Here is a 26,176-nt window from a genome sequence, read left to right on the forward strand (position 1 = left end):
CAAAAATTATTATCTTATATCAAAAAAAAATTTATTATTTTATTTTTTATTTATTGATAATTTCATATTCTATTATTGAGGAGTCGTAATAAATTTAAATGCATCTTAAACATTGATAGTTTTTTAAATGAAATATTTAAGTTATAATAGCATTTTGAATAAGTTCGTTATTTGATCAATATATATTTGAATCTTTAAGTTATAATACCATGAAATCTGGTTCTCGAGTAAAATACTGTTTTTCTCTGAATGAATTAGGAAATTTCATTTTTTATTTTAATGAATCTCTGATAAGACAATTCACAATACTCATGAAATAACCGAGACAGTGGTTTCTCGCACATAAAAAAGAAAGGAAATGTCAAGACAACAAAATGATTTCAAAGCAAAATGGCAAACCCAAATTTTAGCTAAAAGTGACAGGGAAAAAAAAACGTTGAGTATTAAAAAAAAGACCGATGAGAGCTTCGTTCGAAATATAGAGGGAACTGAGAATGCGCAACCATTCTCAGGGAATATTGGATGCTATTCCCGTTCCCTCTGTATGGAAAATTGAGGTTTTCAAAGGGAGTTAAAATAATATCAAATTTATACTAATTTACTTCAAAATACAAAAGTATTTGACAGCTAAAATTAGTTACTTTAGCAAGCCTATCAATACCCTTTTACGATTATTGTTACTTTTTCGAAATAAAAGTAAAAACAAATTTATACTAATTTACTTCAAAATACAAAAGTATTTGACAGCTAAAATTAGTTACTTTAGCAAGCCTATCAATACCCTTTTACGATTATTGTTACTTTTTCGAAATAAAAGTAAAAACAAATTTATACTAATTTACTTCAAAATACAAAAGTATTTGACAGCTAAAATTAGTTACTTTAGCAAGCCTATCAATACCCTTTTACGATTATTGCTACTTTTTCGAAATAAAATAAATTTATTATCAAAAACCTTTTTTTTCTTAGTAAAAATAAACGAAATTTTTTACCTTATGAACTTTTGATGGAAATATGCAAATTTAAAATAATAAAGAAAGCCGCGAGCGAAGCGATCGGCTTAGTTCGAAGATTTTGATTCAAATCTTTGCTGATCTGTAATTCGCGGAAGCCGCGAGCGAATCGAGCGGCTTAGGTCTAAGATTTTGATTCAAATCTTTGCTTATATTCCTTAAATTCTTTATGAAACTCGCAACAGTTCATTAAAAAATTTTAAATTCTAAACTGTCGAAATTACCGATCGGTAATCACACCCTTCACGGGTGTGTCACTTTTATCTAAAATTACCCCTACTCAAAGCAAAATTGATGTATCAATGATAGGATCATATTATTTTTGTGATTGCAGCAAGAAATTTTAATTCGAATAGAATTCAAGCAGTTTTAAGGGTCTGCAGGATGAGTAAACAGTATTTATCGTCATAAATAAAATTATATAGTAAGACCAATATCTCATGATTTATCCTACATCTAGACCATATTTATGTGTCTCATAGAAGCTCCAAATAATCGATTCAAAATAAAGACGATACAGATAAAATCTCATTTTGGCGTTCAATTTTTGAATTGTATTGAAAATCTAACGTGTACTCTTTATATTTTTGTATAAAAACATGTTCTTTAATAACTTTAAATGCTATAACAACATATATTGGCTACATTGAATTCTATATCACTCAATTTACTATCCAATAACAAAAGAAATTTGTAAAAGTCTCAAAAATTATTTCCTTTCAAAAAAATTATTTATCCTCTTGAGTTTTTTATATAGCGAGATATGGGTGCTACAAAGCTATCCCAAAAATCGAGAGTTCTCTCAAAATTGTGAAGGCGTTTATTGGAGATTTTTATTTTTATTGGGTTATTTAAAGTTCCTCCATTTCAAAAATGAGTCAAGGTATTAATCAGAATTGCGAATATATTGAGGTTCAGACTCACGGGCAAAGCACAGACGAAGAAACAGCAACCAATCAAATTAATGGAAACCACAATAGTTCAAATGATATCCTAGTTAAAATTGCAGAACTTAAGAACTGTGGCGACCATCGAAGTGTTTACGAATTCTTTGAAGAACTTTCGGCAAGCAGAAATCGTGAAATGATGAAAAAAGCTTGTGAAGAAGGACTTTGGAAAAAGAAATCATGTGATACAAGTAACATACTGCATCTTGCATGCCGCAATGGGATAATTCATCTTGTCAAATCTCTCATTTTCTGTGGCTGTGATAAAGAGTCACGAACAAAATTTGGTCTTACTCCACTCATTATTGCATCATGTTATGGTCATTTGGATGTTGTGAAATTTCTTATTTCAATTGGGGCAGATATAGAAGCAAAGAATAAATATGGATATACTCCACTCATTTTTGCAGCAGGAAATGGTCATCTTGAAGTTGTTCATTATCTTGTCTCTGTTGGAGCTAATAAAGAGGCAAAGAATAATGATGAATATACTCCATTAAAATGTGCATCAATTAAAGGTCGTCATAAAGTTGTTAAATATCTAGTCGCTCAGGGAGCTGATAAAAGTGTCATGAATAATGAAGGAAAAACAGTATTCTCAGTTGCAATAGATAGTGTGAGAAATTATCTAGGTTTTTTTGGATTCAAATAATTATTATAAATTATTGCATCTCTGACTTTAAGGGTGCACACGAGAGGATCATGTAAACTTCAGAATTTAGAACCTTATTTTTAGGCATTATCTTGGCTACCTATTTAGGCTCGAAAAGCAAAAAATATCAAAAAATACAACTTGAGTCCATTATGACCCTTTCATGGAGGTAGTTTTTATCCGCTAGTATTTTCCCTTTGAATCTCTTTACAATTCGAAATCAAATTCAAAACTCAGTAGAAGAAAGGAAGAATCGACTTACTACGGTTGTAATACGAATAAATACATATATTTAATTATTTTTATTTACATAATAATTGTTTGAAGCTCATATTCCATCAAATTTTTAAATAAAAAATTAAAATGTTGAAAATGTTCATATATTTTAATAGGGTTTTGGCACTTTATTGAGGAATTACTACATACATAGTCGAACTGAACTTGATATTTTGAAATTTAAATTATTTATCAAAATTAAAATTTAACTTGAAATTTATAATTATTTAGTCATATTTTGCATAATTCTAAGTAGATTTTGTAAAAAATCAAGAAAGAAAAATTTTAACGTGCTTTATTTTTTCTTTTTATAATAATACATATTATTATATAATTAACATATTCATAATGTTTCACCCTTTCAAAAATATAATCCTCCTCTCTCAAATAAACGTACATACGGGTGGCCTCTTTTTTCAAAAAATTAAAATTTGAAATTTTGGGCTCAAATATTAGAGATTTTTTCAACCTTCAACGATATATGTTGTCTATATCAGACCTCCTTTCTTTTTGATACTTAACATTGTTCCTAAATCTTAGCCGTTAAGGCTGTTCTGAAAATATTTTTTTTTTCGAAAAAATTCGAAAAAAATTCTTAAAATTCAAAAATCCCTTAATTCCTGAGGATTTTGGAAAAAAGTTTTTACATGAACATGTGTATATTATATGAAGTATATTGATAAGGTAAAAATCAAATTTTATTGCATATTCATCGAGAAAATAAACTAACGAATCCCTCAAAATTGAGAGGGCAATCCTCCTCCTCTCAAATAAACGTACATACGGGTGCACCCTTAACGCTTTAAAATTTAAAATTAGTTGTTTATTAATCAATGTAAATGTTCAATTGAATTTTGATCAAATTTAAGTTATATAAATGTATCTTTAAATGTTAATACCGTGAAATCTGTTTAACTATGCATGAATTTTCGGATTTCATATTTTATCTTTGAAGATAAGAATTAATCAGGTTCAAGAAGAATTAAGTTCTATCCAGACTCAAAGACAAAATGCAGAAGAAACGACAACCAACCAAATAAATTGTTCGAACAATGATATATCAGCCAAAATAGGAGAACTTAAGAATTCGGGGAACTTTCAAAGTGTTTATGAATTCTTTGAAGAACTTTCGGCAAGTAGAAATCATGAAATGATGGCAATAGCTTGTGAAGAATTTAGGGAAAAGAGAATGATGACTTATGTACTTTCAGATGCATGTAAAAAAGGAAATCTCGACTTGGTCAAATCTCTCATCGAATGTAACTATGATATAGAATTGATGAATCATGCTCGAGAAACACCACTCATGATTGCATCAAGATATAATAAACTTGAAGTTGTTAAATATCTTATTTCAGTTGGAGCTGATAAAGAAGTAAAGTGCTTTTATGAAATGACTCCACTCATTTGTACATAATTTGTTGATCATCTAGAAATTGCTAAATATCTAGTCTCTGTCGGTGCTGATAAAGAAGCAAAGGATAAATGGGGAGATACTCCACTCATTAAAGCTTCAGCTAGAGGTCATCTTGAAGTTGTTAAATATCTTATTTCTGTTGGAGCTGATATAGACGCAAGGAATAATAAAGGAATGACACCCCTCATTCAAGCATCATATAATGGTAATCTCGAAGTTGTTAAATATCTCATCTCTGTTGGAGCTGATAAAGAAGCAAAGAATAATGATGGTTGGACTCCACTCATTCAAGCATCATTTGAAGGCCATCTTGAAATCGTTAAATATCTCATCTCTGTTGGAGCTAATAAACAAGCAAGAGATAATGTTGGAAGGACTTCACTGTATGTTTCACGTGAAGAAGTGAAAAATTATTTAATATCTATTGGTGCCCAATAATCTACTTTGAATAAAAATTAATTTTACAATAACTCAAACTATAGCAGATTATAGAAATCTTCACACTTTTTTAATGGCACACTTGACACTTTCTGCTATTCTCTCTATAAGAGAAACTCATATAATTTACTGTATGATTTTCATCAATAAGTCAAAGGTAAGTTGGTATTTTGAGACATATTTTAATATATATAACAACAACAACAAAATAAACCAAAACGAAACACAAACAAAACACAAATAAAACAAACAAACAAAAAACAAAATAAAACAAAACACAAATAAAACAAAACAAAATAAAAAACAAACAAAACAAAAAGATTTTTTAATCTTAATAAATAAACAAACATTTTATTGAGTAAGCTGAGAAATAATATGGTGGTCGACCCATGTCATGATAGCTGTATTCGCTGTGAAGAAAATCCAAATCAAAACCATGATCAAGAAAGAGTTAAAAATGAAAGACATCAAATTATATTCGAAAGAGCCATCACTGAACTCTGTGTACGTTGGATACAAACTATCTCCGAAGATCATGGAGATAAACAGCTTCAAAAGGTCAATAAATGATTCTGCTTTTTGTGCAACGAATCCGAAAAGAAAAACAGTTGCAAGCATCAAAGAAAGAAGGATAATTGACTGGCTGGCGAGGTTTATAACGATTCTGCGTATACCATTGACGAATAAAAGAGTCAGACGGTACACTTTTGGCCAGTGGATGAACCATCTAAGTGCACATGACGTTGCAATAAAAGATGCGACGCCGAAAATGTGCATGGAGCGATGGGATGGGTATTGTGATATCTTGGAGCTATCACTGATCACTATTAGAGATAGGATAACAACTAAAACGCTCTTAATGAAGAAAAATATATTCCAAAATCCAATTGTTGTATGGAATTGATCAAATAAAGTCAATTCTTTGTATATACTATCAACAAGAAGACGTTTTCTGTGTATGGAAAATAGTTTCCAGATGTTTAACGAATCTAAATAAAATTCCATACCGGAAATGAGTAAAAACATCAATCCGAAGCGCTGCATGACATTGTATAATGACAAGGTGCCTCTGTTGAATGTTTTCTTTGGCGGTTCTATTGGAGGAGGAATGTATTTATTTAATGTTTTGTTTTTAATGCAATCGAGAACGTTTTGAATAGTAATTTTGTCTGTTGCTGCTCTATTTGGATCATATCTGATCTCGACATCTCTGAAATTCCTTACATTATGCTTAATAAAAATTCTTTTTCGAGAAATTCTTTTTCTTTCTTCTCTATTGTCTGAAATGTAGTGCGAAGGACACGAGCTATAACTAATTTTTGGATCTGGAATGAAGCCATATCCACCTTCTGGCTTGTAAATCGCAACATTGATATCCCACTGGGTACAACCTATAACATCGGTTTCATTCGAGTATATAACGAAAGATGTAAAGGCGCTTATTGAATATACGTGGCGAAATAGTTCGTAGTTAACATCTATTTGGTTGTATTTGATTTCTGAACCATTTTCCCAATTGATTTGGAATTTAACTGGGCGAGTTTGATTGATAAATTCCATATTTGAAAACGATCCTTTGGTGAAATTTTCAAGGTTTTCGAGAAAATCGTCGAAATAATCTGAAATATCATCAACAAATGCGTATGGAGCATCATCTGTTTGCTTTGGAAATAGTAAATCTGTTAATTGCTTTCTTGTGTGATATACTCCATCGATTGTTGGATAAATAACACCGTAGCAATAAAAAATAATACATAAAATTTCGAGAAAATGGAATAAAAATGTCCATGGAGGAATATAGCTGCGTTTCCATGTTTGAAGGACACTCACAAGATTAGGGTTTAGTCGCTTCGTCACCTTTGGAGAGACGAGGCGAATTGTAATTACCATAAAAATATAACTTTATAAAATAAAAGATTATACATTTCAAAGCATAATGTATATTGATATTTATTTTATATTTTCAATTTTTATATTGAATCCGTTTTTGATTTGATTATTCTTTGATGTATTCTCCAGTTCCTCATATTAATGACCAATTGGAATACATTAATGCGACTGAAGAATCGATTTTTGACTTACAAGAGCAAATATCATTGCTTATTAAACAAGAAAAAATCAAATCTGATTCAATTGCAAAGTTATCGCTGAAAATTAATCAGAAAAACGAAGAAAAAAGTGGGTTGTTAACTACATCGCATACTAAATCCATAAAATCTGATTCAAAATTAAATGATGAAATATCTAATGAAAGCAACAGATTACAACAGCTAGAGCAAAAACTTTCCATTTTACAGAGAAAATATGAAATTGTCGACAAAGATGTTCAAAACTTTCAAAAACTTAGTGATAATTTAAATATACACTTGAAAAGCACCCAAACACAATATCATTCGCTTCTTGAACCAAAAGAACAAGCTGATCAATCAAATATAGTTGAATTACAAGCAATTGAACTACCAGATCAAATCCGAAGTCTAAATGACAAAATATTAGCTACACAGAAGAGTATTTCGTCATTAAATGATATAAAAGAACTTATCACATCAAAATTATCTATTTTAAAACAAACAAGAACAATTTTAGACAAAGAAATCCATGATAAACAAGCAAAATATGAAGAATCATTAGAAAGTTCACCTAAATCAAACGAAAATACATATGGTTCTCCAATAAAATCAAAGTTTGAGTTTGAATCTTTAATATCTACTCAAGAAAAAAGAAACAATGCATTACAGAATGAGATCAACAATGCTGATAGCCAGATACAAGTTGCTAATAACTTAATACGAAGCAAAAACAATCAAATTTCGAAGAAAAACCTTGAATTACAAAATTTGAATTCAGAAATCTCAACAACGACATTCCAACTGGATCTATTAAGGAAAAGAGCACCACCAATTACAAACAATCTCTTGAATTCATTAACAGAATCCAAAATCAGCATCTTTCAAAAAACAGATAGATTAGAGAAGGAACTGGAAGAAACACAAGATCAACAAACAAAGATCCAAACGAAATTAGAGAATTTGTCCCAAAAAATAGAACATCAAGGAAATATTTCCAAGAAACTTGATGAAATAGAACAGAAAATATATAAATTAAAGTCTAATACTGATGACAACACTTTAGAAATCAAAATGAGCAAAGAACTCAAGATGATTGAATTAGATATCGAAGAACAACAAAAAGAAGCTCAAAAACTGCAACAGATTATACTAGATTCATTAGATAAACCTGTGGAACTTCCAAAAGTCCAATATGAAACAGATCTTGAAAAAGATCTCAAAAAAATTCTGAAACAAGCTGATGCAACTAAGTACGAACTAGAGTATTTAGCTAATAAGAAGAAATACCTAGCAAAACAGATCAAAGAACACGCGAAAAAGATTTATGAATTTTCTTTGATGAATACTGAGCTAAATACAAGTCATAACTCAGATCTTTACGAGCTATCCAACATATGTCGTATGCTTAGATCTAAAATTAAAGAAAAAGCCAGAGAAATTAGAGCAAAATTAGACTATCTTGACACAAGAAATGATACATTAAAGATGCAAATAGCTGATTATGGCCATTATGATGAAAGAAGAGATGTTTTTGTTCTCGTCGACGATTCTCTTTCCGAAATTTCAAAAGATTTTACATTTTCTCAGTCGTTTTTTAGGGAATTGCTCAAACAACTGGCTATTTTTGACAAGGAAAATATTGATTACAATCTGTTCCTCAACAAATATTCAAAAAAATTAGATTCTTATTTGAATTTTTAATGAATATTCCATAACTATATTTTTGTTACTATTTTCATTAAATATGTTATTTTGTAAGATAAAATTTCATCAAATTTTTGTTATTTCATTATTCTTAGATCAATTCTAAAAAAAAAAAAAAAAAGGTAGTGGGGCTTCCAGGCACTTCGTGCCCTCTAGCCCCGAAGATGTTTAGTATAAATGAAGTTTTTATTCGGAAAATTGTTAGTCTTCTGGTGTGAATTCGGAGGACTCTTCTTCTTCCTCCATTGCTTCTGGGAAGAAGCCTTCTTCTGGGTCGAAAACATTATATAATGTGTCGCTTTTCACAAATTATATATGTTTTCATGTTTTGTCACTTTTCTGTCACTTTTCGGGTAAAAACATTTTTATTATTATATATAAATGAATTTTACAAAACCACCGTTACCGTTCTTTGGAAATAAGAGTAGATGTAAAGATATTATATTGAGAGAACTTAAGAAACTACCGAATGGTCTAACATTTGTAGATTTGTTCGGTGGAAGTTTCTATATATCCCATTTGTGCCATACAATATTCCCAGACTCAAAGATTATATGCAATGACTTCGACAACTATATGGACCGTCTCAAACATATTCCAGACACAAACAATATATTGAAAGAGTTAAAAGAAAAGATACCTATAGGTAAGATGGAACGTATACCATTAGATAACAAAAATATTGTGAGAGAGGTTTTGAAAAAAGCAGAATATATAGACTGGGATAGTATATCTGCTAGACTATTATATAGTGGTTCTATAAGAGTTCATGACATTGAAACACTTATGTCAAAAGTTTTATATCTTAACTATACAAATGTTTTCAAAGAGGACATAGAAAAATATATTGAGGGTATAGAGTTTGTGAGATGTTATTGGACAGAGTTGTATGAAAAATATAAAGACAAGGAAAATGTTTTCTTTATAGTGGACCCGCCGTTCTATAACACATGGGATTTTCAATACCAAGTAGACTGGACTTTGAGAGACTCTTTAGAAACTTTAGACGTTTTACATAACCATCCATGCTTTTACTTTACATCCGATAAAAGTGGTTTGGAAACCGTTATGAGATGGTTAGAGGACATACATGACTATGAGTTTAGATATGACAAGATAGAATATGAGAGAGGTCCTATAAACCGGAGAAAGTGTCATAACAAAGAAATTTTATTAGTAAGTAAATGTGGTTTGAAATAGGACTACTTGTTTTAGGTTTTTTCCATTGTGTCATTTATTTCTTTGACGTGGCAGAAAAGTACAGAGAATATGAAGATGAACCAATGCCTGCAAATGTTCAGTATATGTACTCGTAAGAGATATTTTTATCTAATATTAAATGGACGCACAGAACTTAGCGAATGCACAGCAACCTGGACAACCAAACCCAGAGAATATTCCAAATGAAGTTAGAATACAAACTGCAATGGCAAACTATGGTCAAGTGCCAACAGATGTACAAATGCAAACTGCCATGTCAAATGACGCTGCGTTAGGTTTGCCACCATGGTATGCAAATATGAGATGGAAAGAGTTTTATACAAACCCTGAAGTGGGATATAAACAACTTTATGCAGATGACGCGAACACAGGAGTTGACCCAGAATATGTTTTCTACCAGAGGAGAAACAGAATGTATGAGCTCCAGTTAAAGAATGCTATGGAACTCAACAGGAAACGTAAGAGACTAGGCGGACATTAGATTTTTACATATAGTAAAATGGGTTTCTTCAGTAAGATAGGAAACTTCTTTCGAAATGTTGGAAGAGGTATATGGAATGGAATAAAAACCGTAGGAAGAGGAGTATGGAACGGTGTCAAAAATATTGGTAAAAGAGTAGGTCAGTTCGTTGGTATTATACCTAAAGACCCTGAACCAGAAGAACAAGCTCCTGTTATACAACAACCTGAACCTGCACCACAGTCTAGTTGGCAACCAAATCCAACACCTCAACCGTATTAAAAAATTATATTTTTACCGTTCGATAGTAGTTGTATATGAAACTAAGTTCTAAGTAAAACGCATGGTATAATGGAATTATTCTTTTTCTTCCATCTGTAGTAAACCATACTTGAAAGTCTGAAATACTTCCACTTGGTGGTTCGTATAACTTTGTAGGTTTTTCGTAAAAGTCATTTGCCAAGCATAAGAAAGAGTTTTGGGCGCCAGAAAATGAAGCATGAACAATAATAGCAGCTGGGTCGAAAACATTTTCATATGTTCCATTAGGGTTTTCGACTTCATAAAAGTCTGGGTGTACTGGATATGCTGCAGGCTGATTTAACATCCTCATAAATCTATACCATGCCAAGTTGTTATATTTTGTAGAAATATAAACGTTTTCTCCAAGGTCTTCTATTCTATTGATTTTAACAGTTGCATTTTTCCTGTCATAAATAATATCGAGATGGTACTCTCCTTCGTCAATGTTATACTGGTTTGCATATTCGATATAGATATCGTTTATTTTTTCTTGAAAAGCTTGAAGAGTTGTTTCTAAGTTTACAAGCAAACTAACTTGTAAAAGTTTTCCCTGTTCAAATTTCTCATACATACGTTTTTCTTTGTTATAGTATCGAACTTCAAAACCGACCGTAAATGGGAAACCATGTATGGCTTCTGAAATGAACTTCATTCTACGAAAGCCAATAGCTTTTGTGACAGATGGGTCTCTTAGCCATCTTAATGGGTAGTCAAAACGATAGCCTTCATGCTTTACGGTCTCTGTCTCAAACTTTTGACCGACATTAGTAAAAAGTTCATCTAATGGTTTAGTTGTAGCAACTCTTGAATTTTCTTTTTCTATTGGAAGCATATTTTATCTAGAATAAAAATGTCGAAAGATATTGCTTCCATGAGAGAAATACACACAACCGACAACTCATTATGCAAGCTCTAAATAAGAACACAACAAACTTTTCAAACTATTCTAAGATATCTGAGTCATTGAAAGAAGGAAACTTAAAACTGACATTAAACCCAATGACAGATGAGTTTCTATTTCAAGACAAGAAGAACAATACTGTCTGTATAAATCCAACAAAAGGAACTTTAAACGAGAAACCTATAAATGAACTTCTTTTGAAAGCAGATGTTGACAACAAAGCTGACAAAGAATATGTAGACGATGCAATAGCAAAAGAAGAAGAAAGAGCTAACAATGCTTATGCAACAAAAGAACATACTCATCCTGAACTAGCAGACAAAACATATGTTGACAATAAAATGTCAAGTGAAGTGACGAGAGCTGAAAACGAATATTCTAAAAAGACTCATACACATTCTATATCTGAAATAACAGACTTACAAGAAACCTTAAACAGTAAAAGTGCCGTTGGACATACACATACCATTGCAAATATTACAAACTTACAAGAAACCTTAAACAGGAAAAGTGCCGTTGGACATACACATTCTATATCTGAAATAACAGACTTAAACGTTAGCCTTGAAAAGAAAGCGGATAAGGAATATGTGGCTAGTAAGTTAGAGAAGAAAGCAGATAAGACTCATACACATACAAGTTTTACAACTTTTACAGCAGATGATATTACACTAAACACAACCTTGCCAAGTAAAGGTCCAACAATACCACCGGCAACAAGTCTTGTAGATACTTTGATATCTAATGACAATAGTATTATGCATCTAAGACAGGAACTCAATGTGCTTAAACAAATTTTGCCGAATCTTATTTACCCGGTTGGCTCACTATATGTTTCAATGAACTCTACCAGACCAGAAACAGTTCTGGGTTTTGGAACTTAGACTCAAATAGTCGACAGGTTTTTGTATTGTGCAAACTCTTCAAAGGAAACAGGTGGAAGTAAAACGATTTCAGGTGAAAATTTACCTGCACACAGTCACTACATAGATTTAAGTACATCTGAATCAGGTTTGCATAGTCATAGATTTTGGGATTGGTCAGGAATGACAAAAGGTAAAGGATATGATGTTAAAGAGGACGTTAAGTTTGCTATAAATTGTTACTGGAATAACACTGAGGGAGGAGGATACCATACACATCGCGTTTCAGGATATACGCAAACAACGGGACAAAGTAAAGACTACATGCCACCTTACATGACAGTTTACGCATGGTATAGAATTGCTTAGTCGTCATTTTCAACTTCTTTAGCATATTCGTCAGGAGTTGTCTTATATTTGTTAGGAACTGTCTTTGAAAGTATACCACCTTGAACTTTGACAAGTTTGAAACGAGGTCTGGCAATAGTAGTTTTATCTTCTGCTTGCAGTCTGTACATTTTGCCATGTTTGCCTAAAACTTCATAATATTCTCTTGTATACTTTCTTCTATTTTTACGAACACGAATGTGAGTACCTGTCGGGTTCCCATTGTTGTCATAGTCAATAGTATTTTCATATGGGTCGCGTTTAGGTATTTCTATTTTTACTTTGTCACCTTTCTGGAGTTTGAAGCCCGGCATTCTTTCTTGTTTGTCTCTTTTGACTAAATTATTAAATATATAGTCTTTCTCTAAGTCAGGGTTGTTTTTCATTTCTTCGGGGGAGTGGTTTCCCAAACCTTTTTGTTTACGGTTATTGTAAATATTTAAAACTTGTCTCATCTTTGCCATGGAGAAGTGTCTATATTTGTCGTCATATGACATTTCATTTGCTTCACCACCTTGTGGTTGGTTTAAGTCTCTTAACATTTTTATACAACCGTCAATGACACCAAGAGCAGAATGGTTTTGGTCGACAATGAAATATTGGGTTACATTTTTTGAACGCAGATAGTTTTTACATCATCTGATTTGAAAGAACTTTCACAGTCAGATGTCAGTTTTTGTTGGATGGTATTTGTCAACGAATATTGTCAAAGCAGTTTTCACATCTAAAATATTTTTGGACCATAATGGTATGGCTTCACAGTATCTTGTGTTTTGACCGACAAATATTAGCCAGTATGGTGGTCCATCTGTTCTAACTCTCGGAATGTTTTCCAAGATATCCATAAACCAAGCATTTGGTGTTGAACTAAAGATTTTTATCATGAGTGCTTTCTTTGTCGCTTTAGAAACATAGGGGTCCTTGTTTGGATTCGTCATTTTTTATCCTATAAAGAAATGGGTTTATTTGGCGCATTAGCAGGAGTTGCATCCAGATTTTTGCCCGCAGTGGGAACAATAGCCAGAGGTGTATTTGGAGTTGGAAGGAAGATTTTGAGTACATTAGGTATACTTAAAGAGAAAGCACAACCTATTATACAAACTGTACAGAAAGGTTGGGATGTAGCACGAGATGCAACAAATCTTATTCCAAATCCTGAAACAAGAGGAAAAGTTCAAGGATGGATGGACAATGTAGGAAGACAAGCAGGAAACTATTATAACAAAGCAAATGACTACTATAACCAAGCAGGACACTATATGGACCAAGGTGAAAGATTCTTTAACAGAGGATATAACCATGCACAAATGGGTAAACATAACCAACCTCAACCGCCTCAAACGTGGGGAATGTAAAGTTTTTTACTGAGATGAAATGAACAATACAGCATTGAGACAAATGGGTTCAAGATGGATTTGTCGGCTTCCAGCAGTTACACACGTGTTTGTCAAGTTCTTCCTATACCTCAGGAAGTTTTAGACCGACTTAAAAAACCTAAACAACCAGTTGAAAACAAACCAAACTAAAATTTTTACTGAGATGAAATGACCGAAGAAGTTGAAACGGTAGATGACACCACAAACAAAAAGTTCAGAACCATTGTCAAACTGTCAAAGAACTTACAGATGAAGAGAAAAATTCAATAATAGAAAGTGCCAGGTCTGGAAATACAAACCCTAACTACAAAGTCACTTTTCATAAAAATGGAACGGCTAGTATCTCAAAAAAGAAACAGACTCTCACAAATAAAATATTGAAGTCTGAAGGAGCTTTCGAGACAACAGATGGAAAAGTTTACTTCACTGACCAACAGTTCATTATAGAACATCTCATTGACTTAGAGTCGAAATATTCTAAACTTTACAACAAACACAAAAAGTTGAAAGGAAAACAAAAACAAATGGCATATGATATTTATGAAGATGTTGACGACACAACTGTTCCTGCAGGTGAGGTAAAGTCAGAGGAACCGAAAAGTGACAAAAAACCGATAGAAGAAGAAAAACCAAAAACTGAAGATAAACCAAAACCAAAGTTTAGTTTGGAAACTAAACCAAGTCAACCTTCATTAGCTGGTATGGGTTGGCGTCAAAGACTTATGGCAGCAGGCGGTTATGTAAAGTAAAGAAAAAATATTTTTTTATTTTTATAAAAATGCCCCCATATAGAATGGATAGAAAATCTGCTAGAATAAAAGCAGAGTTGCAAAGATATGGTTGGAGAGTTTCGAAGAAGTTTAAATATAGGAAGGGAAGACCCATAAAAGTCTATGACAAACTGGCTGGTCTGACCTACGAAATGGATTTGGAAACAGCACGTGCCAATTATCCAAACAGACTAGAGAGGTTAGAAGAAGAACGTCTTATGGACATGCCTTTCGATGTGTTAAACATTGCATGAAGTAAAAATTTATTTTTTAAAAAGTGACATTTTTTAAATTTTATTTGAACTGTACGCTGAGTTTGTTGGAGAAGACCGTTGGGAAACTTGTTTGTTAGATGAGAAATATGAAATGGCATACCATTTTAAAACAATATATTTTTACATATATTAAATGCTTCAGGTTGAAAAACAAAGAACAAAAGTAGCAGATACAAAACCGTTAGACTATATCTTTACAAATGCTGGTAGGACTATTTCAGATGAAGAAATTTCATCCCGAGCATACAGGTTTGACTATCCAATTCGTTGGCTTCAAAGTCCTTCAGATGCAAAGGCAATAGGATTTAGAAGAGTTTTGTTTTCAAATAGAACTAACGCATTTATGTTCGCAGTATATTTTCATGGGCAGTATAAAGGTTCTGATGGTCTAATAGACAAATTTGACGAAATGAGAATCTTTACAGTTCGTTCAGACGAAAGTCTTGAGAAAACTCTAAATGACTTTCAAACTCAAATGAACAAATATTATTGGGAATTTCAAGAAAAATACGACTCTTTACTAAATGGAACATACTATCTGAAACTAGAATATGACAAGATGAACTCCACCGTTTCATTTCAAAAGATTGAAATTAACCCTCCAAGAGATACAGAGTTTTTATTTTGGAAAGTAGACAAACGTTCTTGGGCACAATTTCTTCGGTTACTAAACCAGAACGAACCATTACCACCAGATGGTCCATTTAAATTTATACTTCCACCAGCAGATTTGACAGTTTATAGAAACGTGTTTGACCCTCAAAATGTTATGTGTCATGCAAGTTTCAGTTCAAGCAACAATAGTTTTCTATGTATTGGTAAGGACTTTTATGACTTTGCTTCTAAATTCTACGAACCACCTAGTAACAGTTTCTCTGACTTTCAAGTTTGGTTCACAACAAATGGTGTGCAACATATTATTCCATTGTACTATGACTTTTATCTCGAATTGTCTTTCATATATAACTACGGAAAAGTGCTGAAAACGTATTGAAAAATAATGTTTAGGGTAGAAGGTTAGATCTAACCTCTTTTCTACCCTCTTGAATTTTCATGACTTCTTCGTAAATGTTTTGTCATGATTTCATCGTAAATGTTTTGTCAAGACTTCATCGTAAATGTTTTGTCATGACTTCTTCGTAAATGTTTTGTCATGACTTCTTCGTAATGAGTGTAAAGGACCCAAAAATAAAGTTTATGTTAGAATGTTAGATCTAACATGTTTTCTAACATGTTTTCTAATCTCATGAATTTTCATGAATTTCCTTAAGATAGAAAAAATAAAGTTAGTTTTATTTTTTTATTTTTTTTTATTTTGTATGTAAAGACATATATGTCAAACATTGCGTTTGAAACAGTTAGAAAGATAGACAATGACACCAAATTGGTTAGAATAGGTGATTTAAACGTAAGATACTCAAAGAAATACAACAAATATTCTTTGTCAGACATTATATCTCCATCTGGAAAGAGACCGCAGGACTGGGTTAGAATTGCTTCTAGTCAGAAAATTTTGACAAGAAATCCTGAGCTCATGATATCAGTAGCATTTCATGGAACAAGAGCATATCTTATAGACAAAAGTCTTATACCAATAGTTTTGTTATGGTTAGACCAGTTGTTGGATATAACTTCATAACTTATGGTTCATTCGATACGGAACGTTGCAGTGAAGGCTTACTTTACATCGTTCAGAAACCGAAGGACTTCAATACAAAGAGATATAAGATAGGAAGAACATATAATATAACTCAAAGATATGACAGTACAGTCAATAGAGTCAAGGTTGTGTTCGTTAATGATATGAGAGCTGCTGAAACAGAACTACTTGAAAAGTTTGAGAAAATGTATGGTGCTCCCACGAAAGGTAAAGAAACGTTTGAAGTAGATGAGATAGATAAAGCTATAAAATTATTTGACGAAGTTGCTGAAAAATACATGTAAAGCGTTTATTTTTGGTCTTTTGTGAAAGATAGAAAAAATAAAGTTAGTGTCATTTTTTTGTATTTTTTGTATGTTAGATATGATTTCAGGGATTTTTTTGACGAAGTGTTACTCTTCACTTCGTCAAAAAATAACAGTTATCTAATGAAAAAGTGTCATTTTTTGTATTTTTTTGTATAAAAGACATGATTTCAGGGATTTTTTTGACAAAGTGTTACTCTTCACTTCGTCAAAAAATAACAGTTATCTAATGAAAAAGTGTCATTTTTTGTATTTTTTTGTATAAAAGATATGATTTCAGGGATTTTTTTGACGAAGTGTTACTCTTCACTTCGTCAAAAAATAACAGTTATCTAATGAAAAAGTGTCATTTTTTGTATTTTTTGTATAAAAGATATGATTTCAGGGATTTTTTTGACGAAGTGTTACTCTTCACTTCGTCAAAAAATAACAGTTATCTAATGAAAAAGTGTCATGATTTCATCGTAAATGTTTTGTCATGACTTCTTCGTAAATGTTTTGTCATGATTTCATCGTAAATGTTTTGTCATGATTTCATCGTAAATGTTTTGTCATGATTTCATCGTAAATGTTTTGTCATGACTTCTTCGTAAATGTTTTGTCATGACTTCTTCGTAAATGTTTTGTCAAGACTTCTTCGTACATGCTTTGTCAAGACTTCTTCGTACATGTTTTGTCATGATTTCATCGTAAATGTATTGTCATGATTTCATCGTAAATGTTTTGTCAAACATGAACGTACATGTTTTGTCAAGACTTCTTCGTACATGCTTTGTCAAACATGAGCGTAAATCAGACAAAAATAATGTTTATGTTAGAATGTTAGATCTAACATGTTTTCTAACATGTTTTCTAACCTCTTGAATTTTCATGACTTCTTCGTAAATGTTTTGTCAAGACTTCTTCGTAAATGTTTTGTCAAACATGAACGTACATGTTTTGTCAGTCAGTCAGTCAGTTTAGGAAATTTACACCAAAAAATAAAGTTTATGTTAGAATGTTAGATCTAACATGTTTTCTAACATGTTTTCTAACCTCTTGAATTTTCATGATTTCCTCGTACATGCTTTGTCAAGACTTCTTCGTAAATGTTTTCGTTATGCCACTTTGTGCCGTCAGTCAGTCAGTTTAGGAAATTTACACCAAAAAATAATGTTTATGTTAGAATGTTAGATCTAACATGTTTTCTAACATGTTTTCTAACCTCTTGAATTTTCATGAATTTTCCCGAAATAAAAAATAAAGTTAGTTTTATTTTTTTTATTTTTTTTATTTTGTATAAAAAAATAAAAAATGTCAACAATCGGCACAACAACAACAATTCAAACAACAGCACCAAACTCGTTAGTTATGAATCCTACGTCAATGTTAGTAGAGATGAAAAGCTTCATTCCTTCTTCATATACTTTCGAAACAAAAATCCAGAAGATAAAGCAAGAACTTTTAACAAGTAATTTAGACTGTAGTGCGAAAGATGAAGAAAATGAACAGTATCTTTATGAAATGCAGGACCTCATCGACCATTTACCCAAATTGCCTGAAATCCAACAACAAAAACTCACTATTCCTGAATTCGATGAAATTGAAGTCAAAGCAACTGACTCAGTAGAAATAAAGAAGTTCATACGAAAGGTAAACTGTGAGTTTCTAGGATTTCATTGCAACCATAAGGTTATGGACAAAGATTGCGACATGGTATATAAGAACATCTCTGACATATATAAATCTGAAGAATTTAAGACCTACGACAACTTTGTTTCGTTAGTTGCTGAATGTGTATGGCAGATAAGAGATAAAGATAGAAGAGGTAAGGTATGGAACAAACAGATAAAACCAGCAACTTTTGAGTTAAAGAGAGCAATTGACGCTTTAGTTGTTTTAGCAGGTAAGGTTTCAGAATATAACGCAAAAATGAACCCGCAATGTTCTAAATGTAAAGCAGCAATTAGGAAATATAACTACTCCGTCAAAGAGATAGAACGTATGAGAAACGACTATGCAGATTTAAAGAAAGAAGCAGAAAAGCCAGCAGAAGATAAAATGGACATGTTAGCATTTCTGAACAAAAACTATCCAACCGCTGACGATTTCCTTCTATCTGACGTCAAGAAGAAGTATAAAGAAACTTTCGGCATTGTTAAAACATTCGATGTACTGACAGAAGAAATAGAAGCTACGAAATTGTTTAGAGTCATGAACCATCGCAACATATACCATGTAAAACGCTTGTAAATAGTTATGTTAGAAAACATGTTAGAAAACATGTTAGATCTAACATGTTAACATAAACTTTATTTTTGTCTGATTTACGCTCATTACGAAGAAGTCATGACAAAACATTTACGTTCATGTTTGACAAAACATGTACGAAGAAGTCTTGACAAAACATGTACGAAGAAGTTTTGACAAAACATGTACGAAGAAGTCTTGACAAAACATTTACGAAGAAGTCTTGACAAAACATTTACGAAGAAGTCTTGAAATTTCATGAGTTTTGTATGTTTTAGACCATGTTAGAAAACGTGTTAGAAAACATGTTAGATCTAACATGCTAACATAAAATATATTTTTGTCTGATTTACGCTTATTACGAAGAAGTCTTGACAAAACATTTACGAAGAAGTCTTGAAATTTCATGAGTTTTGTATGTTTTAGACCATGTGAGAAAACGTGTTAGAAAACATGTTAGATCTAACATGCTAACATAAAATATATTTTTGGTCATTTACAATGAAGTCTTGACAAAAACTATCCAACAGCAGAAGATTTCCTTCTATCTGACGTCAAGAAGAAATATAAAGAAACTTTCGGCATTGTTAAAACATTCGATGTACTAAAAGAAGAAATAGAAGCTACAAAACTGTTTAGGATTTCAAATATACATCGCAACATATACCATGTAAAACGCTCATGAAAAAAAAACAGGTGAGAAAAGAGGTTAGATCTAACATGCTAACATAAAATATATTTTTGCTGAATTCAGCACAAAAATCTGAGTAAAATGGCATAAGATTGCTTCCCTCGGAAAACCGAGAGAAGAGATTCCGTATGAAAATCGTGAAGAACAGCGAGTAGGTAAGAAACCTTAGTCGCCAAAACTCTATGAAAACAGTGAATTTCCTTAAGATAGAAAAAATAACGCTAATTTTTTATAAAATATTTTTTTATTTTGTATGTAAAGACAGATATGTCAACAACAGAGAACACAACAACAGTTATAGTCCATGAAGCCATAAATGAAGAATATGAGTACATACAATATAACAAACAATTGCGTCTAATTCGTTCGGTCAAAGACGATATGTACCAAATGCAAAGTATTTTGACAGCATGTTTTGCTCCAGATACCAAACATACAGACGATTGGTTCAAAAACCAAAGCACACAAGAACTTTTGAGCGAAGCACAGCGAGACCGACTTCCTTCGGGGTCGCCTAAAACTCATGAAAATCGTAAAAATTTGCCAAATGGTTTGAGAGGTTGGTATGTACATAGACTTCTTGTAAATGCTGTTGCAATGTGGGCTTCAGCTCGTTATGCTTGGAATATTTACAAACTTCTTGACGAAATTCATAGACAAGAACGTGAAGAGATGGAAAAGAAACTTCATGCAAAAGATGAAGTCATTGAAGCAAAAGACAAAAGCATTCAGAAAAGAATACCACGTTCGGTACCAAAAGGTAAGGAAAAGAACTATAAGTATATGATTTATACTGAAGAGTTGGAGAAAGAAGAAGACAGAGATATGGTTATGTTGCATTTAGTCAGAAGAAACAACAAAAGCTTTTACGACCTTGCTAAGATTTACAAATCTGACAGAAATTGGTTCTATCGCGAAAACTTACCGATTTCAATGACCCCAAATGAAGATGTGAAACAAATAGTTCAAGATACGTTACCTCAAACACACTATGATATTAAAGGTTGTACAATACTTACATTCAAAGAAGATTTGTCATTGTTAAAGGAAAAAATAACAGAGTATTTTGACAACTTCAAACAAGTAGGGTAGATGAACCATTTATTTTTCAAGCTTGACTTCAGATGGCTCAAGTAGCTCAATTAGGTAAATTGCCTTGTCAAATCCTTCTGGCATTCCGAGTCCTTCCTTCCGACAGAAAAAATTTTTCCTTCCAACAGGAAAAGTTTTTCCTTCCGACAGAAAAAGTTTTTCCTTCCGACAAGAAAAAATTTTCCTTCCGACAGAAAAAATTTTTCCTTCCGACAGAAAAAATTTTTCCAGTTGTCCGTCCGTAAACCATTCAAATTTTCGAAAATTGAGAACTTTTTGGTCGAACTTCAGAAAAAGTTCTTCCTTCCAACAGGAAAAGTTTTTCCTTCCGACAGAAAAAATTTTTCCTTCCGACAGAAAAAGTTCTTCCTTCCAACAGGAAAAGTTTTTCCTTCCGACAGGACACAAACGGATGACTGACGTTCCTCTTCCTGAATGCCTTCCAAAGCCAGAAGAACCGAAAGCTGCAGAACCACAACAGACTTACTTACTAAGACTAAACACTTAGATTTTTCAAGCTTGACTTTTTACAATTTGAACTTTGTTCGCATAGATATGAATTCTGAAAGAAGTATGAGGGTCTTGTATGACTTTGTACTTCTCCCATAGTTCATATCTGTCAAACTTACCTGCCATGGACTCTTTCATAAGTTCCATGAAATCGTCTTCGGACAATCCGGGGAAAAGTATAATGTCAGTAAGTATTCTTTTAACATCCTTACTTAAACTCTTTGCTGTCTGTACACAAATGACAACTGAAATGTTAAAGTGCCTAAGTTTCTTAAGAATTCGACACATGTCTTGTTCTCTATTCTTTAACAAAGGATGAGAGGCGAAATCATCTAAGATAAGAAGACATCTATGAGGGTAAGTCTTCCAATCGTAAGATTGCAATTTCTTCGAAATGTATTCTATCTCTTTCTGTTTGTTTCTGAAGTGTTTCTTCTCTAATATTCTCTGCATTTCCTCATTTGGGTCTTTAAACTTAGAATTTATATACTCATTTATAGCATTATACTTCAAAACTCTTCTTTGGTACTTCTTTATCCAATCTAACAACTCAGAGTCTTTTATACATACTAACTTAGACTTCTTTATAATATCTTTGAACGAATTGACGGTTTGGTCAAATTGACCAGAAGTACTACAAATGACTACTAACTCATAAAATGGGTTCTTCTCATCTAGTTCTTGTTGTTGTGCAGCCATTTTAAGATAAGTGAAAGTCTTACCCGACCCAGGTGGTGCGATTAGACCTGTTATACCATTCTGAGCAAATAAGAACTTTTCATGTATAGGCTTTATCTGAGCATTTTCTAACTTCCTCTTGTTCTTGTTTAAAACATTCTCAAATTTCTTGTCAATGTCAGCAAACTTTTTTTCTAACATATTTTTAGAAAAATTAAAATTTTTATCTTTTAGAAAATGTCTAGCGATTTCACTATCTATATTCGAGACAAACTTTTCGACAGCAAAACATCTGTCGACCATAAAATCTTACATAGTGTAAACAAGAAAGGTGAATTTGTTCTAAAGTTCTGTTTCTGGAATATGACAAGAACCATAAAACATTAAGCAGAGCAGTCTTAAAATTTGTCAATGACAGACTTGTTGACAGAGATGACGCCGATTGGAAAGATGAAGTCCAACAAAAGTTCTTAGAATGCAAAGAAGACACATGCGCTGTTCTTGAAGATGAAATAGAAAACAGAATAGATGAGCTATTAAAGGACAAAGAACTTTTACATAAATATAGTTGCGCCAAATTTGACATAACTCCACCAGAAAGAAGAAGAAAGAAAAGAAAGAAGAAAGAAAGTAGAAGAAGAGAAGAAAGAACCTGAACCAGTTCCAGAGAAAAAGAAATTTGACATGTAAAAATAAAATTTTATTTTTAGAACATTTCTGGTCAATGTCAATGTTCTCTTCCTCTTTAGGAGTAAACACTGGCTTAGACTCTAAAATCTTTTTACCCAATTTACCTTGAACTTCTACAACTTTAGACTCATAATATTCATAGTCGTCTGCTTTCTTTGGTTCATAAGGTATAACAAGTTTGTATGCTTTGCCTTCTTTAAGGTTTGAAAACCTTCTGTCAAAACTTTCTTTGACTGCTAACAAACCTTCTATGTCTAAGTCTTCAAATTTCGCACCATTTTTAGTCACGACAGCAAACTTAACTGGTTCGATGTTCCAAACTTTGCTGAATGAAGACTTTTCAAAATGGTAGAAGTAAACATTCAAATATGTGAATGGGTCTAGTTCTTCTTTAAGTCCTGACATGTACTTGTTTACTGAGATGAATTTTGCCATCTTTTCTATCGGATAAAAAAAATATTTTTTTTTAAAATTTACTCATAAAAAATTTTCTTTGTATATACACCATTCTGAACATCTAAAAGACTTTTGACATTTGCCAAGAATGTTCGTTTAGACGCTGTCATATAACCATATTCTTGACAATATTGTTTATACGAATCGTACAATGACCTTTCATCTAAACACTCAAAGTCAGTTTCATCTATGAACAGTTCATATACACTCTTGTTTGCTTCTAACAATGTTTGTCTCTCTTCGGTATGTGGAATTTGTCTTGGATTGAACTTTGAAATATCTAATGTCATAAAATATGAGAACAAGTGGTTGTAAAAGTCAGATGTCAAAGTTTCTGCTAAGTCGTCAAAATATTCTGTATCTTGCATATGAGAATCTGACGTTCTGACAACTACATATCTTCTGTCAGAACTTTCTAACTTCATCGGAACAGCATTGTTTGAAACCATAATGAAGTTTGCAACATTTTCACAAACTCTTTGGTCTTTATACTTTCTTTCAACAACTCCAACTTTATCTGTTATAAGACTCTTCAAAGCATCTGAGTTCAAAACTTTTGTTGTATCTATACTTTGAAGTTCATTGCAAACTATAAGTTTCATATTCTCTATTGAGGAGTTAAACTTGCCACAGATGTTTTCTAAGTTTGTCATATTCGGATTCGAATAGCCCTCTAACAGTTTGCATAAGATATCTGTAAAGAATGTGTTCTTACCAGTTCCTTGTTTTCCAATTATAATGAGAGCAGTTTCATTTTTAGCACTTGGATGTTGTAAGATATTTGCAAACCAACATAAGATATACTCATAGACTCTTTCGTTTCCATTGCATATAATTTCTTTGAGAAAAAACCAGAATTTTCGAAAAAGTGACACCAACTATTAAAGTTATTTTATTACTAGATTTATTTACAAATTATAAGATAATATCATTAACAAAATATATTTTTAATATAAATAAAAAACTTTTTTTATACAAAAAATTACAATCAATCGATAAATATTATAAAACATTTATTCCAAAAAGATTAAGTAATAGGTGGGATCCTGCATATAATATAATTTTATGTCATAAAGCTTACAAATTTTAGATGGACCACAGTGAGAATGTGAGTGGTTAATTTAAAGGTGGTCTGATAAAGATATCGAAGCTTACTCAACACAGTATGAAGCAGTTTCTAATACACAATCTTACTAGTGGTGTTTCGGTCGTCAGCGCTCTCATGGGGTGCTGATTTCAAAAACCACTACTTCAAATTATTCAACAATACTCAATGCAGCATGAAGCAGCTACTACTGCTGTATCTTACTGGTAGCGTTTTGGTCGTTGGCTCTTGCACAGTCTCTCAGATTTTCAAAATTTTTTTTCAACACTATCTTGTTTCGCTCTCAGAAAGCTATCCTACAAAGACATCGAAGCTTACTCAACACAGTATGAAGCAGTTTCTAATACACAATCTTACTAGTGGTGTTTTGGTCGCCAGCGCTCTCATAGGGGTGCTGATTTCAAAAACCACTACTTCAAATTATTCAACAATACTCAATGCAGCATGAAGCAGCTACTACTGCTGTATCTTACTGGTAGCGTTTTGGTCGTTGGCTCTTGCACAGTCTCTCAGATTTTCAAAATTTTTTTTCAACACTATCTTGTTTCGCTCTCAGAAAAGCTATCCTACAAAGACATCGAAGCTTACTCAACACAGTATGAAGCAGTTTCTAATACACAATCTTACTAGTGGTGTTTCGGTCGCCAGCTCTCATAGGGGTGCTGATTTCAAAACCACTACTTCAAATTATTCAACAATACTCAATGCAGCATGAAGCAGTTTCCAATTCAATAATACTCAACACAGCATGAAGCAGTTTCTAATAAATATATACATATATAAATATTATACATATATAAATATATATACATATATAAATAATATACATATATAAATATATACATATATAAATATATACATATATAAATTATTATACATATATAAATATTATACATATATAAATATATACATATATAATATATACATAATATAAATATATACATATATAAATATATACATATATAAATATACATATTAAATATATACATATATAAATATATACATATATAAATATATACATATATATTATACATAATATAAATATACATATATATATAAATATATAAATAACAAAATATAATCAAAAAATAGTGTTTGGAAATTTAAGGTTAAGTGTCACTTTTTCGTAAATTCTACCACACTCTTGGATGTTGTAAGATATTTGCAAACCAACATAAGATATACTCATAGACTCTTTCGTTTCCATTGCATATAATTTCTTTGACATGGTCTAACCAAGCTTCTATCTTATATACGAAAAAAAGAGATCTGACATTGTGTCAGATCTCAGTAAAAGTGACATTTACATGTCAAAAAATAGAATGAGTTTAAGTAATTAAAATTGAGGGTGAGAGTAGTATTGTATGAAATAATATCTCTCACCCTCCAATTCATCCTATGGCGCCGAAAAAATTTTGGTGAAATGCGACCACATTTCACCAAAATTTCTCGGCGCCATATAGAGAACTAGAGCCTGTGAGGTACTGATACTATCCATGTACCTCGCAGGTCTAGTTCCAAGCCAAAATGTAAAATTGCCCGCAATTGTTCACATTGCGGGCAATTTTTAGCCATTTTGGCTGGGAATTGGAGGGTGGAGAGTAGTATTGTATGAAATAATATCTCTCACCCTCCAATTCATCCATGGCGCCGAAAAATTTTGGTGAAATGCGACCACATTTTCACCA

At 32.0% G+C, this 26,176-nt stretch overlaps 17 protein-coding genes and 1 pseudogene across 18 annotated transcripts, besides 4 other annotated features; 13 read left to right on the top strand and 5 right to left on the bottom strand.

Annotated features, from left to right (window-relative positions):
* Positions 1–392: 392 nt before the first annotated feature.
* Positions 393–1,295: a mobile genetic element.
* A 591-nt stretch (positions 1,296–1,886) lies between these two features.
* TVAGG3_0476040 (positive regulation of MDA-5 signaling pathway) lies at positions 1,887–2,612 on the top strand (the record flags this gene model as incomplete). Its single annotated transcript, XM_001324383.1, has 1 exon — positions 1,887–2,612. One exon carries the CDS (start codon positions 1,887–1,889, stop codon positions 2,610–2,612), a length of 726 nt encoding a protein of 241 aa, XP_001324418.1.
* Positions 2,613–2,643: 31 nt separating this feature from the next.
* Positions 2,644–3,682: a mobile genetic element.
* A 171-nt stretch (positions 3,683–3,853) lies between these two features.
* On the top strand, positions 3,854–4,305 carry TVAGG3_0476060 (ankyrin repeat protein family; the record flags this gene model as incomplete). The annotated part of the gene is made up of 1 exon (XM_001324382.2): positions 4,039–4,305. The coding sequence occupies one exon, from the start codon at positions 4,039–4,041 to the stop codon at positions 4,303–4,305; it is 267 nt and encodes an 88-aa protein (XP_001324417.1).
* A 174-nt stretch (positions 4,306–4,479) lies between these two features.
* Positions 4,480–4,743, top strand: TVAGG3_0476070 (ankyrin repeat protein family; the record flags this gene model as incomplete). Its single annotated transcript, XM_001324381.1, has 1 exon — positions 4,480–4,743. One exon carries the CDS (start codon positions 4,480–4,482, stop codon positions 4,741–4,743), a length of 264 nt encoding a protein of 87 aa, XP_001324416.1.
* Positions 4,744–5,066: 323 nt separating this feature from the next.
* TVAGG3_0476080 (uncharacterized protein) lies at positions 5,067–6,633 on the bottom strand (the record flags this gene model as incomplete). The annotated part of the gene is made up of 1 exon (XM_001324380.1): positions 5,095–6,633. The coding sequence occupies one exon, from the start codon at positions 6,631–6,633 to the stop codon at positions 5,095–5,097; it is 1,539 nt and encodes a 512-aa protein (XP_001324415.1).
* Positions 6,634–6,719: 86 nt separating this feature from the next.
* TVAGG3_0476090 (biological adhesion protein) lies at positions 6,720–8,577 on the top strand (the record flags this gene model as incomplete). The annotated part of the gene is made up of 1 exon (XM_001324379.1): positions 6,750–8,513. One exon carries the CDS (start codon positions 6,750–6,752, stop codon positions 8,511–8,513), a length of 1,764 nt encoding a protein of 587 aa, XP_001324414.1.
* Positions 8,578–8,620: 43 nt separating this feature from the next.
* Positions 8,621–26,176: part of a mobile genetic element that runs on past the window's edge.
* TVAGG3_0476110 (uncharacterized protein) lies at positions 9,856–10,218 on the top strand (the record flags this gene model as incomplete). The annotated part of the gene is made up of 1 exon (XM_051235717.1): positions 9,856–10,218. The coding sequence occupies one exon, from the start codon at positions 9,856–9,858 to the stop codon at positions 10,216–10,218; it is 363 nt and encodes a 120-aa protein (XP_051093541.1).
* On the top strand, positions 10,237–10,479 carry TVAGG3_0476120 (serine threonine-protein phosphatase family; the record flags this gene model as incomplete). Its single annotated transcript, XM_051235718.1, has 1 exon — positions 10,237–10,479. One exon carries the CDS (start codon positions 10,237–10,239, stop codon positions 10,477–10,479), a length of 243 nt encoding a protein of 80 aa, XP_051093542.1.
* TVAGG3_0476130 (uncharacterized protein) lies at positions 10,484–11,332 on the bottom strand (the record flags this gene model as incomplete). The annotated part of the gene is made up of 1 exon (XM_001293451.2): positions 10,484–11,332. One exon carries the CDS (start codon positions 11,330–11,332, stop codon positions 10,484–10,486), a length of 849 nt encoding a protein of 282 aa, XP_001293452.2.
* TVAGG3_0476140 (phage tail repeat-like family) lies at positions 11,404–11,696 on the top strand (the record flags this gene model as incomplete). The annotated part of the gene is made up of 1 exon (XM_001293452.2): positions 11,404–11,696. A coding segment is annotated over one exon (293 nt), but the record flags the coding sequence as incomplete, so codon positions are not given.
* TVAGG3_0476150 (phage tail repeat-like family) lies at positions 11,743–12,285 on the top strand (the record flags this gene model as incomplete). The annotated part of the gene is made up of 1 exon (XM_001284985.1): positions 11,743–12,285. The coding sequence occupies one exon, from the start codon at positions 11,743–11,745 to the stop codon at positions 12,283–12,285; it is 543 nt and encodes a 180-aa protein (XP_001284986.1).
* On the top strand, positions 14,821–15,051 carry TVAGG3_0476160 (uncharacterized protein; the record flags this gene model as incomplete). The annotated part of the gene is made up of 1 exon (XM_051235719.1): positions 14,821–15,051. The coding sequence occupies one exon, from the start codon at positions 14,821–14,823 to the stop codon at positions 15,049–15,051; it is 231 nt and encodes a 76-aa protein (XP_051093543.1).
* On the top strand, positions 15,206–16,066 carry TVAGG3_0476170 (uncharacterized protein; the record flags this gene model as incomplete). Its single annotated transcript, XM_051235720.1, has 1 exon — positions 15,206–16,066. One exon carries the CDS (start codon positions 15,206–15,208, stop codon positions 16,064–16,066), a length of 861 nt encoding a protein of 286 aa, XP_051093544.1.
* On the top strand, positions 18,331–19,269 carry TVAGG3_0476180 (organellar and viral DNA polymerase type B; the record flags this gene model as incomplete). Its single annotated transcript, XM_051235721.1, has 1 exon — positions 18,331–19,269. The coding sequence occupies one exon, from the start codon at positions 18,331–18,333 to the stop codon at positions 19,267–19,269; it is 939 nt and encodes a 312-aa protein (XP_051093545.1).
* Positions 20,339–20,960, top strand: TVAGG3_0476190 (KilA, N-terminal/APSES-type HTH, DNA-binding family; the record flags this gene model as incomplete). The annotated part of the gene is made up of 1 exon (XM_051235722.1): positions 20,339–20,960. A coding segment is annotated over one exon (622 nt), but the record flags the coding sequence as incomplete, so codon positions are not given.
* TVAGG3_0476200 (protein of unknown function, DUF4106 family) lies at positions 21,586–22,438 on the bottom strand (the record flags this gene model as incomplete). The annotated part of the gene is made up of 1 exon (XM_051235723.1): positions 21,586–22,438. A coding segment is annotated over one exon (853 nt), but the record flags the coding sequence as incomplete, so codon positions are not given.
* TVAGG3_0476210 lies at positions 22,475–22,927 on the top strand (annotated as a pseudogene). Its single transcript has one exon. A coding segment is annotated over exon 1 (453 nt).
* Positions 22,944–23,362, bottom strand: TVAGG3_0476220 (protein of unknown function, DUF4108 family; the record flags this gene model as incomplete). Its single annotated transcript, XM_051235724.1, has 1 exon — positions 22,944–23,362. A coding segment is annotated over one exon (419 nt), but the record flags the coding sequence as incomplete, so codon positions are not given.
* On the bottom strand, positions 23,401–24,036 carry TVAGG3_0476230 (uncharacterized protein; the record flags this gene model as incomplete). Its single annotated transcript, XM_051235725.1, has 1 exon — positions 23,401–24,036. The coding sequence occupies one exon, from the start codon at positions 24,034–24,036 to the stop codon at positions 23,401–23,403; it is 636 nt and encodes a 211-aa protein (XP_051093549.1).
* Positions 26,138–26,176: part of a mobile genetic element that runs on past the window's edge.

Source organism: Trichomonas vaginalis, chromosome II (assembly GCF_026262505.1).
Source record: "Trichomonas vaginalis G3 chromosome II, whole genome shotgun sequence".
Classification (NCBI taxonomy): domain Eukaryota; phylum Parabasalia; order Trichomonadida; family Trichomonadidae; genus Trichomonas; species Trichomonas vaginalis.